We start from the raw sequence: 13,576 nt of genomic DNA, 5'->3' as shown, positions 1-13,576 counted from the left end.
TCTAATTCCAAGAAGACAATGGAGAAAGCATGCTCTGAAATATCAGGGTCTATACCCACCTTTTTTTCTCCTCCATGGGGAACAGAGGCAGCTTATTTATATAGACCAGCTTTTAACACAATGCAATGCTTGCTTTAGGGAGTGGGCTAAGGCAAGTGTGTGTGGGAGTGTCAAGGAGAGAAAATATTTATGTTTCTGTGCTGTTGAAGTAGTTCTGCTTTTGGTCCTAATCCCTTCCTTTTCCTTCTGAAAGTACGATGTGTGCTTTGCTTCCTGTTTGAACTTTATTCATTTAAATGGAGGGAGCATGTAGTATTTATGCTGTAAGTTTTCTTTCTTTTTTTATGTCACTGTAGCACTTGATCTAGGAGAAATAACTTTAGATAAGTTTCTTTCTCACTGCTTAAATTTTTAGTTTAAGGAATTTGAGTGAGTATTATTTGCAGCATTAGTGAAAGTGTCCAGGGGATGGTGCTGAAGATCCTTTACTCAGAAGTCCATGTCTGTATGTGCACAAGCGTGCCTCTTGCCAGACTTAAGTTTGTTCCTGGATGATTGAATGCAGTCAGAATGAAAGCCAGGTCTGCAAGTGAGAACGAGTTAAGATTAAGTGATAAACTTGAATATTCCCTTTGGTCTCCAAGCCAGAAAGCTTTGGCTGAAATTTCTGCTTAGGCATCCTCAACTGCACAGAGCATTTAGATACTTCCTTTTCTGTACTTCTGCTAGATCCTGGCATTTGTTTTCTAGGAATCCAAAGTGAGAAGTCTCAGTTGCTCTGGATTCCCTTTCATGTAGCACACCTGGGTGTGTGACTGTGCTGAGATGTGTGAGCAGGAGCCGTGTCATCCTTACTGCCACTACCTCACTTAGGGTGACACCTATGCCAGGCTGGTGTCTGGCATGGCTCACTGCATTGTCACACCGCCATAAACAGCTCAGCAGAGGGAAAATGACTCCTCAGTAATCTAGAGTAATAGTACTTGAGCTATTAAGTGGAAGAGCAATTGGGTTTGTTTAATCTGGAGAAAACAAAACTGAGAAGCAATGTGATAATTGTCTTCTAGTATGTGTTGCAGAGAAAATAATTTTCAAAGTCCATTGGGGAGACAGGAAAGAGAATACAGGAGTACAATTTCAGCAACATAAATTTTGTTTAGAAAGATTCTTAATGACAAGGGTATTTCAAGCCTGTTCCAGATTCCTGGGTAACTGTAAAGCTGGCATTGCAGAAGTTTTTTAGAACTATATGAACTAGGTTTTTATTTGGAAGGTTTTAAGTTGTCATGGTGAGGAAATAGGCTCAAAAATATCCTGACATCCTTTATAAGCTCTATTTTATGTGTCTTCTACTCTTCTGCTGATATTTGCTTTGTTACAGCCCTCTTGATTTCAATAATATGGCATATTTGACAGAAAAATCAGTATTAATATTAGAAATTATTTCCATACACGTGGCACAATTTACACTAATGCACTTAAATGTGTTGCTGTGATCTTACTTCCTGAATGCAGAGTTTAGATCTACTTTCTGGTGGTGGGGAAAAGAAGAATGGTTGGAGGCAGAAGTTGTATTTACAGTTTCTGAAATTCTGTTATGTGCCTTGCTTTTCTTGGGACATGTCTTCACTGGCAAGTGCGATGATATGATTTTAAACTTTGGATAAGTTAAAGACTCATTTCTAGCAGATAGCTGACAAGAATGCAGGGATGGCTAAGGTTATGTTGTGGGTTAACTCCTGTAGGACAAGGTGACCTGGGGCTGGGTGATCAGCATCACCACACAGCTGGAATGAGCAGCTGTTCATTGTTAACCTTCCCTTTGCCCCTTGAAAGCCCAAGGGGTCTCAGGCACCTTGACAGGGCCCTTGGGGGTCCCTAGGAACAGAAGTGTGGCCTTTTTAGCACAATACCACGCTGCAATTGCAGTTGTGTCCTGCACAGGGGTGTGCTGGCATGGATGTGTTCCTGCAGGCGCTTAGGTGTCTGTGCTGTTGGAGAGAACCAGCAGTCCACTTGGTTTAAATCTGCTCTGCCATTTGTTGAGAAAGATTCTTGGCAGTGGAGGGTTATTCAGTGCAGACTGGGGGCACGTAGGGATATTTGTGTTTGGGTATTTTTAAGGCAGTTTGAAAAGGTGTTTGCGCTTATACATGTACATGCCTTTTAACGTGAAAATGTCTTCATCATCAATATTGTCTGTTCAAAAGCTTTGAGTATGTTTTCCCCATGTTAACAATTTTTATGGTGAAAAGGTGAGAGGTTCTGCATGGAAAAGGAAAAAGACCCTCTTGCTTTTACCATCATGGCTTTTTTCTGTCTGTGAGTAGGCTGTTTTTCTCTTGGAAGGCCACATGAAAAGGTGTGTTAATCAGAGTCCTATTTTCAGTATATATATTTTTTTCTAATATATATAAAATGCTAATTACAACAAAAGACTCTACTTTTTGTCCAGTTTTTTTCAGGACAAAACATGACCTATAGTGGCTTGAGTATGAGACAATCAAGGATAAAAAAGTGTAGGTACTAATCACACTTGAAGCTGCCTTGCTCGGATTTTGCACAAGTCAATAAACTTCTCTCCCAAGAGAGATACAGAATTATTTTAGTGGGGCTGCTGAATGTTTGTTGTATATTTGAAGTGCTTTGTGATGTATTTGTGTGCTAGATTGTATCTCTGCAGACAATGGTGATGGGTCCAGGACTTTGGCAGCGACTGCACTACAAAATGCTCCTTTTTCGTTTTTGCTTGTCCATTTCGTTATGCTGATGTAGCTCTTTTATAAAGCTGTGCTGTGAAATTGATCCTGTTTTGTAGAGGTTGTTTGGGGTTTGGTTTGTTTTGTTTAGTGAGGATTTGTGGCATATGGCTTTTTGTTTGTGGTTTAGCTTTTGTGTTTTTAAATCCAGGTTAGTTTCTTGACCTGGTTCACAGTGCTGCCTTCTGGAAGTGGTGACAGCACAACTGAAAGGGCAATATTTTGTAATTTGGGTTGTGGTAGGGGTGAAAAAGGGGAGGGAGATTCTTTGGCCCATCCCTGTTTGAATACCCTGTGATGTCAGATCACTGCATGGGAAATGAAGAGACATTGATTAAAAGAGGTCTTTTCACTTGAACTCAAAAAACGTTTCTCAGGAATACTTTGCTTTGTGGTCAGAAGAGACTCATATTCAGTTGGCAACTCTGCTGTTTGAGGCTTTCTGAGTGCCCGCAGTATGGTGGGTCATTGGATAATGTGCTAGCTACAGCACAGAGAGAATTCAGCTTCATCTTGGGGCCACTGGCTGCAGATCTGTGAAAACACTTCACGCTGCTTAAATTTTTATGGTTTGCCTTTTTTTTTTTGAGCAAATTCCCACTTAAAGAACTTGGTGTTAATTTTAAAACATTTTTATACACCCACTTTGCTGTATTTGAACCATAAGATAATTTTCTCTTCTGTTTCTTGGTAACATAATGTTTTGGTAGTCTTTCCTTAAGCCTGGAGATTAGGCAGTTGTCAGTTTTTGTTTTGCCTGCCTCAATATCTGTTTCCTAGGGACAAAGTCATCCTGCAGATGGTTACTCCATTTCCATCATCTAACCCTGCAGCATCCATTGAATCTTATTCAGAAAATAGTGCTGTACAATTCTGTTTCTGATTATTTTTTCCCTGGTGTGGGGAGCACGCCTTCCTAATCCTTGCATGAAATGCTTACATACAGATCTTTTTCTTATTACAGTCTTACATACTGTCCCCAGACACACCATATTGGCTATGGGGCTTTGTATCAGGAAGATTAGCAGTCTGCTCCTGTAATTTTTGTCAATTCTTTTTCTTAATTAGTGTCTTGAAGGAGGTCTTTAAATAACTTGAAATACTACCTCATAGTTGATGGATGGGTGCTTTGGTCTCAGATTACCACTATCGCTTGGTATTCTCTTCTTTTTGCTTTTTTTCCTTTTCCCTCCCTCCCCTCATCCATCCTCCCTGTAAGGACAAAAATTGCAAGTATTTCTTCTGAGAAATTTAATCACATATAAAGAATGGCATAAACAACAAAGTGTTGGTGCTGCCTTCTCTTGTGTGCATTTGATCATTCACTGCAATAAACCCAAAATGGTGAAGGAAAGTAGGCTGGTAACTGCTGTCATTTTTTAATCAGTTAATTCTCCCTTTTGCTGGGAACTAAACACAAAGGAGAAAGGGTAGATTTTTAGACCTTAGAGATGCTTGCCAAGAGTTTTGGAAAAGAGAAGAATTGATATTATGATCTGCTGAAAACTGTTTTTATGCTCTCTTTCACAGCTTAATCCCTCTGATAAATGCTTCTTTTTATGTGACCTTATTTCCCCGTAACATTTAAATGAACCATTACATACCTGTCAGACTTTAGGCTTTTGAGCAACTGCTGAAAGCAAAAGTGTCTCAGCCTCCAAATTAACAGCAGTACTTACCACTTACAGAGTCGTTAACTAAACACAAAGGAGAAAGGGTAGATTTTTAGACCTTAGAGATGCTTGCCAAGAGTTTTGGAAAAGAGAAGAATTGATATTATGATCTGCTGAAAACTGTTTTTATGCTCTCTTTCACAGCTTAATCCCTCTGATAAATGCTTCTTTTTATGTGACCTTATTTCCCCGTAACATTTAAATGAACCATTACATACCTGTCAGACTTTAGGCTTTTGAGCAACTGCTGAAAGCAAAAGTGTCTCAGCCTCCAAATTAAGCAGTACTTACCACTTACAGGGTCGTTGAAATCCTAGAAAAGTTGCCTTACTTGTCAAACTTTAATATGATTATGCTTGATGTTTTTTGTTCAGAGTGCTTGAATCAATGTGCAGATAACTTAGTCAAATTTCTCCTTGCTCTGCTGTTTTCTTATTGTCTGCCAAGGAAGCAGGTGGCTATTTCCACTCAGCAAAATGGAAACACTCTGATATATGGAGTGGTGATCTGAACAACTCAAGGTTAATTTGTAATTCAGTAATTTGCTTCCTTAAGCTATGCTTTCTATTTGCTATTTTATGATAAAATTACAGCTAACTTCTTTCTGTTTAAACAATTATGTTTCAGCTCTCAGGAAGTACATCCAAGTGCTTATTTTCTCTGCTTTTATATTGATCTTGGCAATTCAAACCGAACAAATCTGTTTCACTGTGCAAACCTTATTTTCAGGCAAAAATAATTATTCGATTTTTTTTTTAATCTGTTGGATTGACTAACAAAAATTTTGCTGTGAAGTCACTTAAATCTACACAGGGTTTGTTTCATCAGCAGGGGAATATAAGCATCCCTTAATCAAGGTGCGTTTTTAGGAAATGTAGCAATTTTATTTCCAGTCAGTGCTGATGCTTCTTACTTAGGAGTTAATGTCATGAGTGGCTGCTTCCTTTGTCTTTTGTTAATTAGACAGTTGCTGATAAATCATTATGAGTGTAAGACAGGGAATGAAGTACTTTCCTGTTAAATGATTATACTTACAAATGGTGTGAACTTTCATCTAGGTTTTGTATTCAAATCTGAGCTTTAAAGACTGGACTTCCTTATTCATAATAGCTTGGTAACTGTCCAAAGGACTGTGTGTGCTTATTGCTATGCCCTTATTTGTACTTTTCTTTTATAAGATGTTCTAATAGGTGGCCAGGTGGTTAATGATCAACACACTTCTGTGTATTTTTGAAAGTAGATCTGAATTTTTTTTCCTACACGCTTTTTAGGTCTAGCTGAAGAAAATTTTAGTGTCTCTGGAGGACAAGCATTAGTCTTTTAATTTTGGGAGAATTTGGTGTCTGTTAGTATGCTGGCATGTGACTACTTCAGACACAGTTATTCAGTACCATGCTTGTAATGTGTTCCTGCAGAGATCTTAGGTATAGATCAGCAGGATATGCGCTATCCTAAAGAACAGAAGTGCAGAGAATGTATTTTGAAGGTACTGATTTTTGGGCTCTTAACTGAGCCTTGCAGTTAGGAATGTGCAGCCTGAATGTAATTAGGTAGCTTGCTCGTATAATTAACATGCTCTAAAAATTTTATAATTATGCTTTGCCTGAGTTCTGGCCACTGTCTTCAACAGCAACTTTTGCTGAAGTAGGTGTGAGTCGAAGTTTGCTTTGCAGAATAAGAGTATTCAGTACTCTTTCTGACCCAGGTCTTGGTCAGAGCTCACTTGTGCAGCCATGGAGATAGTGAGACAAAACAAGGAAGAAGGACCTTTTAGGAAGCCTAGTAACTTCAGATTATATAAGCTGGGGTTGTGCAGTTCCACACACAATTTCTCTTTTTGAAATTGCCATTGTTCAACTCTAATACATATGTTGTTATCCATTTCTATCACATATATAATTTTTTTTTCTTGTTCCCACTGTTTACTGAAAAAAGTGTATATGGGCAGTGGACTTTGCTTTTCAATGGAAACTGTTCTAAAAGTTAGTTATTATCTACAGTTATAAACATTTAATTTCCTGTCAATCAAAAGGACTTAAAATGATAGAAGTTCTCTTGTTATGTGAGATCACAGGCCAAGGTTCTTTGCTGAATCCGTTGCTAAGTTATACTGCAGAAATATTCTTTTCCTCTTGGGAATATAGGCAGAATAAAGATAAGGGTTTAGTGAATAGGGACTTTCTGCCTACTTGCAAACTTCCTTGTTGATTAGGAGGTTGCAGTTTTAAATTTTTTAAAAATAATGCATACTACCAACACCCCCCTGAAAGCATCAAATTTATGGGCATTTAGAATATAGCTTTTTTAGAATAAAAGAATGTAATAGAATATTTTAGAATATTATTCTAAAAAATAGAATAGAACTTTTTAGAATAAGAACAATTGTTACAATTTAGATTTGGAGTGTACAGTCTTTGTGAAAAAGAGGATTTTGAATGTGCATTCCAGATCTTCTGGACTGATTTACGTTGTATGTGAAGCTCTTCCACCACTAGCAATACTTCATGGGAAACTGACTGTTTGGCACATTAAATTTCTGTGCTTTTCCCAGGCACAAATACTGTAATTGTCACTGAAATACCTTAACCTGCTTTGTCAATTCTGTATGGCACTCCTATTTATACCAGACCCAGAGGCCTGCATCTTTGGAGACTTGATCTAGTATTGCTTCTTAATGCTTCTGCCAAGCTTTCTCTGTCTGAAGTAAAAAACTTGAAGGTATGCCATAGTTTGGTAATCCTGTTTCTTCTTCAGAGTACTTGTGTGATGTATACTGTTTGTCAGATTTGTGGCTAGGAGTTTAGATGAAATCTGAATATTGTATGTAAATCTATTCTCCTGAATTATTGTTTAGAAATTCAAATGTTGCTGTTTCTTGTTTTACAGCATACCTAAATGATTGCAGTTTTTCTATTGTACTGGAAAAAAAAAACCTTTGTTTGGGGAGAATTACTTTGTGATACAAGCTTCTGAACTTGGTTCACTTACAAGCAAAGTTTGCATGAGGGTTTAAAAAGAATTTTAACCAAACATTGTACAATACACAATATTTTGTGTGTGATGTACTGATAATTACCTGAAATGAGAGGGCTAGAAGGAATTGGGAAATAGCAGGGAAGATAATGAAACAAGTCTTATCTGAAGTTAGCAGGCAGTATTATGGCTTAATTCAAATTCTACCATACATGCAAAAAAAATACAAACCACACAAAACAAACAAAAAATATTCAGCAAGCAATGATGAAAATAATTATTTACTGGTTTTTTTTGTAATGTTAAAATATTTTACCAAGGCAAGTTGCAGTCAAAAGTAATGTGAGTTATTTTGAAAATGGCAATACATAAAGATGCATTTATACAAGTGCAAGACTAAATATTTTACATAACTGTATTTCAATGAGAAGATATACAGTAAGTGCACACTTGATAACACTAAGCAGGCAAAACTTAACGTTAGTTCCATATGCTGTTGTACAGTTCATGCACAGAACTTTCCCAAAGTAAAGAGGCTGTTCCAAATAATTCTCGCTGGGATGAAAAACAGGATGGGTTGCTGGTAAGGGTGTCAGCATGGATGGGGGTCAGTTATAGACATTACTTACTGTAATTTGTGATTGCCGTGGAAGAGGAGTGGCTGTTGGTGTGATAGTAATACTGCTGGTGATTTTATTGGTGGGCTTAGTGGGTAGGCCATTAGCTAGTGCTGGAGTTCTGCTGTCTTGCACTGCACTGCAAGGGCTGATGGGCTTGGAAGCGGTGAGAGCTTGGACATAAGGACTTCCTAAATGAATGTGGATCTTGTTATCCTCAGTAGTTATTACACTTGATCCTGTACTGTTAGATCTCTGAAACTGCCATGATGACTGCCTGTCTGGGGATACTCTAAAAACAGCGTGCTTGGCTCCCATTTCCAAAGGCTCCGAGGAGAGTGTTTGTTCCTGAGAACTTGAGCCGGGTAAAGCCAAAGGGGACATTGTTCTTTCAGGAGTTAAAGAACCACACGATTCAGGAGTTTGAGATCTTGCAAAAGTAGTAGTCATAGTAATAGGAGAAATTACATGCTCTGGTGTCACATAACCTTCTCCTGCTTTTGATTTTACAGGTGTTAAGGAGGCGTTTTGAATAATGGTTATTCTTTGCTTTGGAGTGCCACAGTTGGGTATAACTGCTGTGCTTGTGTAGGAGTGAGGGCTTTCCGTGGTAGGACTGGTTATTTCAAGGGTTGCTGTGTTCTGTCTATGGTCTGGAGTTACTTTTATGTGAAGGGGTTGGCCAGGTGTATGACTTAGCACTAGATCTCCAGTCTGTGCACAGTTTCCATTTTGCTTTGTGTGTATCTTTCCATTTTGAGGATGGCTCTCTTTGGACCTCATCCAAGGGATCCATAATTTTTTGTTTCCAGCATTTGCAGTGGATGAGTTGCTTTTCAAAGATGCTGTTTGTTCCTCCTCATTATCACTGTCTTCATAGAGCTGCCCATTTATGACCGTTTGCTCTAAAGGCATGAGGGTTTTGTAATCGGGTGGTTCATTGTCTGCTGGATCTGTTTGGATTTCTTTAGAAAAAACTTGCACATCTGGAATTTTCTTTCCATTGAGACCGGGCCTGATGTTCTTGCTGAAGGATCTGTACCTCTCCAGTTCTTTCGTGAGGCTCTCCATTTCTCTTGCTAGCTCCCTGTTTTTGTTTTCTTGCTGGAGGAGTTTCTTCTGTAAGACTGTGTGATCACCTCGCAGGTGACAGATTAAGTCTTCTGTTGCCACATATTCATGAACTTTCTCTTTCAGTGCATCTACTTCTCTGGAAAGGTGACTCGATTTAGCTTCCTCTTCTTTGAGTTTCTTAAAAAGGCGCTCCTGATTGGACTCTGCCTTTTCCGTTAATTTATACCTCGCCAATTCCATTTTCACAGCCTCCAACTCCTCTGAGAGGAGCTTGGCTCTGTCCTGTTCACTGACATATTTTCGTTCTAGAGACTCAAATTCATCTTCAGTTTTCATAAGATCATCTTCTACTGACTTCATTTCGTTGAGCTTCTGCTTAAGCCTCTCAACTTCTTGAGAAAGCTCTTTGATTATGTTGTTTTCCTGCTGCAAGGAGGTGCTAGATTTAGTACTCTCCCTACGTTTACTTTTAAGAAACTCTTTTTCAACATCTTCCAAAGATTGAAGTCTTTTACTCAGAATATTCACTTTGGAAACAAGATCACTTCCTTTCTCCTCTTCTGCTTTGAGTTTGTTTTTCAATTCATCTCTTTCTTTTGTAACACTGGACATTTTTTCCTCTGCATCAGATTTTGATTTCAGTGCCTTTTTACTTTCCTCCATCAGCTTTTCTGTAACTGACATCACTTTATTTTGTTCCACCTGAAGCTGAGAAGTTGCAGCTTGCAGCTTTTCTTCTGTTTGCTTTATTTTTTCACCCATAGTTTTTCTTTCATCCACAAGCATCACTGTTAAACTCTTCAGCTTTGTTAAATCTTCTTTAAGTGTAAACTCAGTTTTTTCTAACTTGCTTTCAATGGCTTCAAGCTCGCCAACTCTAGCTTTTAAACCATCCAGCTCATGGGACAACTGCTTTGTTAAAATTTTTTCTCTTTCTAGGTTGCATTTCAGGGAGTAACATTCCTGTTTACTCTTGTTGAAAGCATCTTCTAGTTTCTCCAGCTCCATAATTCTTTTATTAAGTTTATCCACTTCCCCTTTAAGGTTCTTGCTCTGTGATGCTTCTTGTTCTAACTTTCTATTAAGTTCTCTGCACTGATCTTCCATTTTTGTGAGTTCTTCATCTTTTCCTTCCATCTCCAGCAGTCGTTTCCGTAGCTCTTCAACTTCAGCCGTAAGTGCAGTGTTCCCACACTCTCCCTTATTTATCTTATCCCTTAGGTCTTGCAGTTCTTCTTCTGCTTTTCGTAGAGATTTGTTGGTCTCTTCCAGCTCATCAATTTGCCGGCTGAGAGTGGTTAATTTTAGCCGGAGCTGGCGATTCTGACTGTCTTCATTGGTTAGTTTGGCCATCATCGCTTCTTGGTCTCGGGAAATCTTACTGCTCTGGGCGTGAATTTCAACCTCCAGCCTGCTGGATTTCTGTTTCTCTTCTTGAATTTTTGCTTCAGCAAAAGTCAACTTTTTGTGTGCTTGTTCTGCAGAAGTGGTTAATTCTTGAATTTTTTTACTTTGTTGATTCAACTGCTCAGTGAGTCTTTGCTGTTCATCCACCACCATTAAAGCAAAGGATTTCAGTTTAGTCAATTCTTCTTTCAATTTAGATATTTTCTTGTTGTTTTCCTTTTCTTTTTTTGCCTGATATACTGTCTCTTGTTCAAGAAGCTTTTTCAATCTGTGGGAGGAAATAATATTGTATTTTGTAGCCATTTTAGTGGGCATTTAAAAACACACTTGAAACACTACAATATTTCTGCCAGATGTCCATGAACATTCACTTGTAACTATAAGCAGACCTCTCCTTGCAGCATTATTTGGAAGTGCCCACTGGCCTTCCTATTCAGAAGTTCTTTTGTAATGAACACTTCAGCATGATCATTTAGACTTAGCAACTTCTCATTGTGCCTCTTTAATTACATTTTCAACTTTTGACAGGGATCAGTGCAACAAAACTAATCTGTTATTCTTCACTGGAACTGCACCTCTCTTAGCTGTTTGCTGAGGCTAGGTATGTGCATGCAAGCTTTGGGTTTTTGTGTGTTGTGCCTTTTTTTTTTTTAAGAAATGTGATTATTATAATGCTTGAGAAATTAGGTCAGTGCAGCCCTCAAGGGCAGATATGATTTACAGCATCATAAAACTCCTAGCTTTGTTACTTATAAACCATCCTGATATTTTAGAATCAGAACTTAAGGACCTTTGAGTATGTGAAGGAAATGTAGCCGCAATGGGCAGTTAGACTGCCTAATGTGAATTGATAAGCAGCACACCAGAGCAAAATTAGGCAAGTCTATCCTTAGTGAAAGTGCAGGCCTTGTGACTTCATGTCAAATACACACACACATGCACACACAAATGCAGTCAGCAGATAAAGAGGTATTCAGTTGTGCCTTTTGAACCTAACAAAGCTCAAATGTCTTAATGTGTGTTAGGCCTGGATTTGCAGCTATGCCTTAGTGCATCCCTGCTTTTACATGATTCTTGAAGGTTTTCATCATGATTTTCCAAAATTTGTTTTACAAGGTTATGTTAATACTCAGTCTTTACTGGGATGCAGCATACTTAATTAGCAAGAGACTTGGGATAAAGTTGTGTGTTTGTTAATGTAAGAGCCTAAGAAACCTCCCAATACCTCAACTTCTTAGGCTCTTTTGTGGACTTTTCTTTGTCAAGGAGATGCTTGTGGAGTTTCAAGAGACTTGGGATAAAGTTGTGTGTTTGTTAATGTAAGAGCCTAAGAAACCTCCAAATACCTCAACTTCTTAGGTTCTTTTGTGGATTTTTCTTTGTCAAGATGTTTGTGGAGTTCGTCTAAAGTATGATTAGGTTTGGCCAGCACATATGCCTCCTTTCAATTACATTTTTCCTACAGTCAAGATAAATACATTCTGGTATTAAACAAAATCTGAAAAGCCTATGTTGAAGTAGTGGGATAAAGTTGTGTGTTTGTTAATGTAAGAGCCTAAGAAACCTCCAAATACCTCAACTTCTTAGGTTCTTTTGTGGATTTTTCTTTGTCAAGATGTTTGTGGAGTTCGTCTAAAGTATGATTAGGTTTGGCCAGCACATATGCCTCCTTTCAATTACATTTTTCCTACAGTCAAGATAAATACATTCTAGTATTAAACAAAATATGAAAAGCCTAGGTTGAAGTAATAAAGAATTAGAATTTGTATGACGTTCATAAGAATGGCACAGACTCAGTTGTGTAGATCATGTGAAGGAAATAATTTGGTTATCAAGACTGTACTTGTACAAAATGACTGTTTAAAAACCCATTAATCCTTATTTCTTCCCCCCTCTGAAATATGATGACAGCTGTCAAATTGCTGCTGAAACACAGGATTCCTGTTCCACATTTGTCTGGGGTCACTACTGTGAAGTCCATGTCCAAGTGATGAATCTTTACAGCTTCCCACTGACAAGTTCCTGTTGCAGCCTCCCTTTTAGTTCAGGAAGAGCTTAGATAAGGGCCTGCTTTGCACAGCTTTTAATTAGCTGTTGACTGACTGAAGGCATCTATTCCTGGCCAACAGGCTGCCTCAGCAGCATCCCCTTCGGAAGCAATGTAATTTTCCTGCACAGAGAGCAAGTCCTCATCATTGTACTACAGTCCACCAGACTTGTCTGATTTAATGGTGATGTTGTATAGAAATCCATGGTAATAAAATTTCTTATAACATCTTCACAGTCCCTACTGTTTCTATTTTAGTGCCTAAGTTGCACGATGTTGAATGTAATAAAATGCTTTGTATTAAAAATTAACAGAATGGGAAGTAGCCATAAATATCAAAGTCTTGAAGCAGTCACAAATTCTGTACAACAGTCAATTAACATAATGGGGGGAACAGATATGAAAATGTATCAATAGAAAGGGAGAGGTTTGTGAAATGAGTTTGAAGGAATGCTTCTGGTTGACAGAACAAATAAATGGGGGGAGGACTGCACCATCTCAAAGGCAGCTTTTTACTGTGTTCATGGGATATAAATTTCAGTCCCCTTTTCAGTGCTACTTTCAGTTCTAATTCTTTTTAGTGTAAAAATCTTTTTTCCCTCCCCACCCTTGTCTCTGAATGCTTTAGTAGTGAAGTTCAATTGATGATTTACCGTTGCCATAGCTATAAAACCATAACAGAAGCACAACTAACAATTTCATTTGGAATGAACTCAGGTTTTGTGTGTGCATGAAGTTAAGACATACTAATATGGTTACTTGGACTTACTAGCATTTGATTTAGCTTGCTTCACTGTAATTTATTTTTTTTAAGGGAGATTTAGCTGTGGTCATTAATACCTTAGGTAATCAGTGTTTTACCCAACACTTCCATATTAACTAGTTGATAACCCTCTGGCCAAATGAAAGTCTTAATGATCCAGGAAGTCATGCCTCTTACATTACTTTGGAAAGAAGCTCTTATGCCAAATAATAACAAACAATTGTAATTTTCATAGAGATGCTGTCTAAATTTTTTATTATTCA

General features: G+C 38.1%; 2 protein-coding genes across 5 annotated transcripts in view; one reads left to right on the top strand and one right to left on the bottom strand.

The window, feature by feature from the left end:
• CMSS1 (cms1 ribosomal small subunit homolog) overlaps positions 1-13,576 on the top strand; it is a 225,793-nt gene that overhangs the window by 10,869 nt on the left and 201,348 nt on the right. The window lies entirely within an intron of this gene.
• FILIP1L (filamin A interacting protein 1 like) overlaps positions 1-13,576 on the bottom strand; it is a 192,160-nt gene that overhangs the window by 9,245 nt on the left and 169,339 nt on the right. For all 3 annotated transcript variants that reach the window (XM_039732817.1, XM_039732819.1, XM_039732820.1), the window contains one exon: positions 8,035-10,771. In XM_039732817.1, the coding sequence (XP_039588751.1) occupies positions 8,035-10,771 (2,737 nt within the window). The remainder of the gene's footprint in view (positions 1-8,034; positions 10,772-13,576) is intronic.

The sequence above is a fragment of the Passer montanus genome, unplaced genomic scaffold, assembly GCF_014805655.1.
Source record: "Passer montanus isolate IOZ18808 unplaced genomic scaffold, ASM1480565v1 scaffold80, whole genome shotgun sequence".
In the NCBI taxonomy this organism is placed as follows: Eukaryota; Metazoa; Chordata; class Aves; order Passeriformes; family Passeridae; genus Passer; species Passer montanus.
Note: the sequence above shows the minus strand (reverse complement) of the source record. Positions and strands in the feature narration are given on the sequence as shown.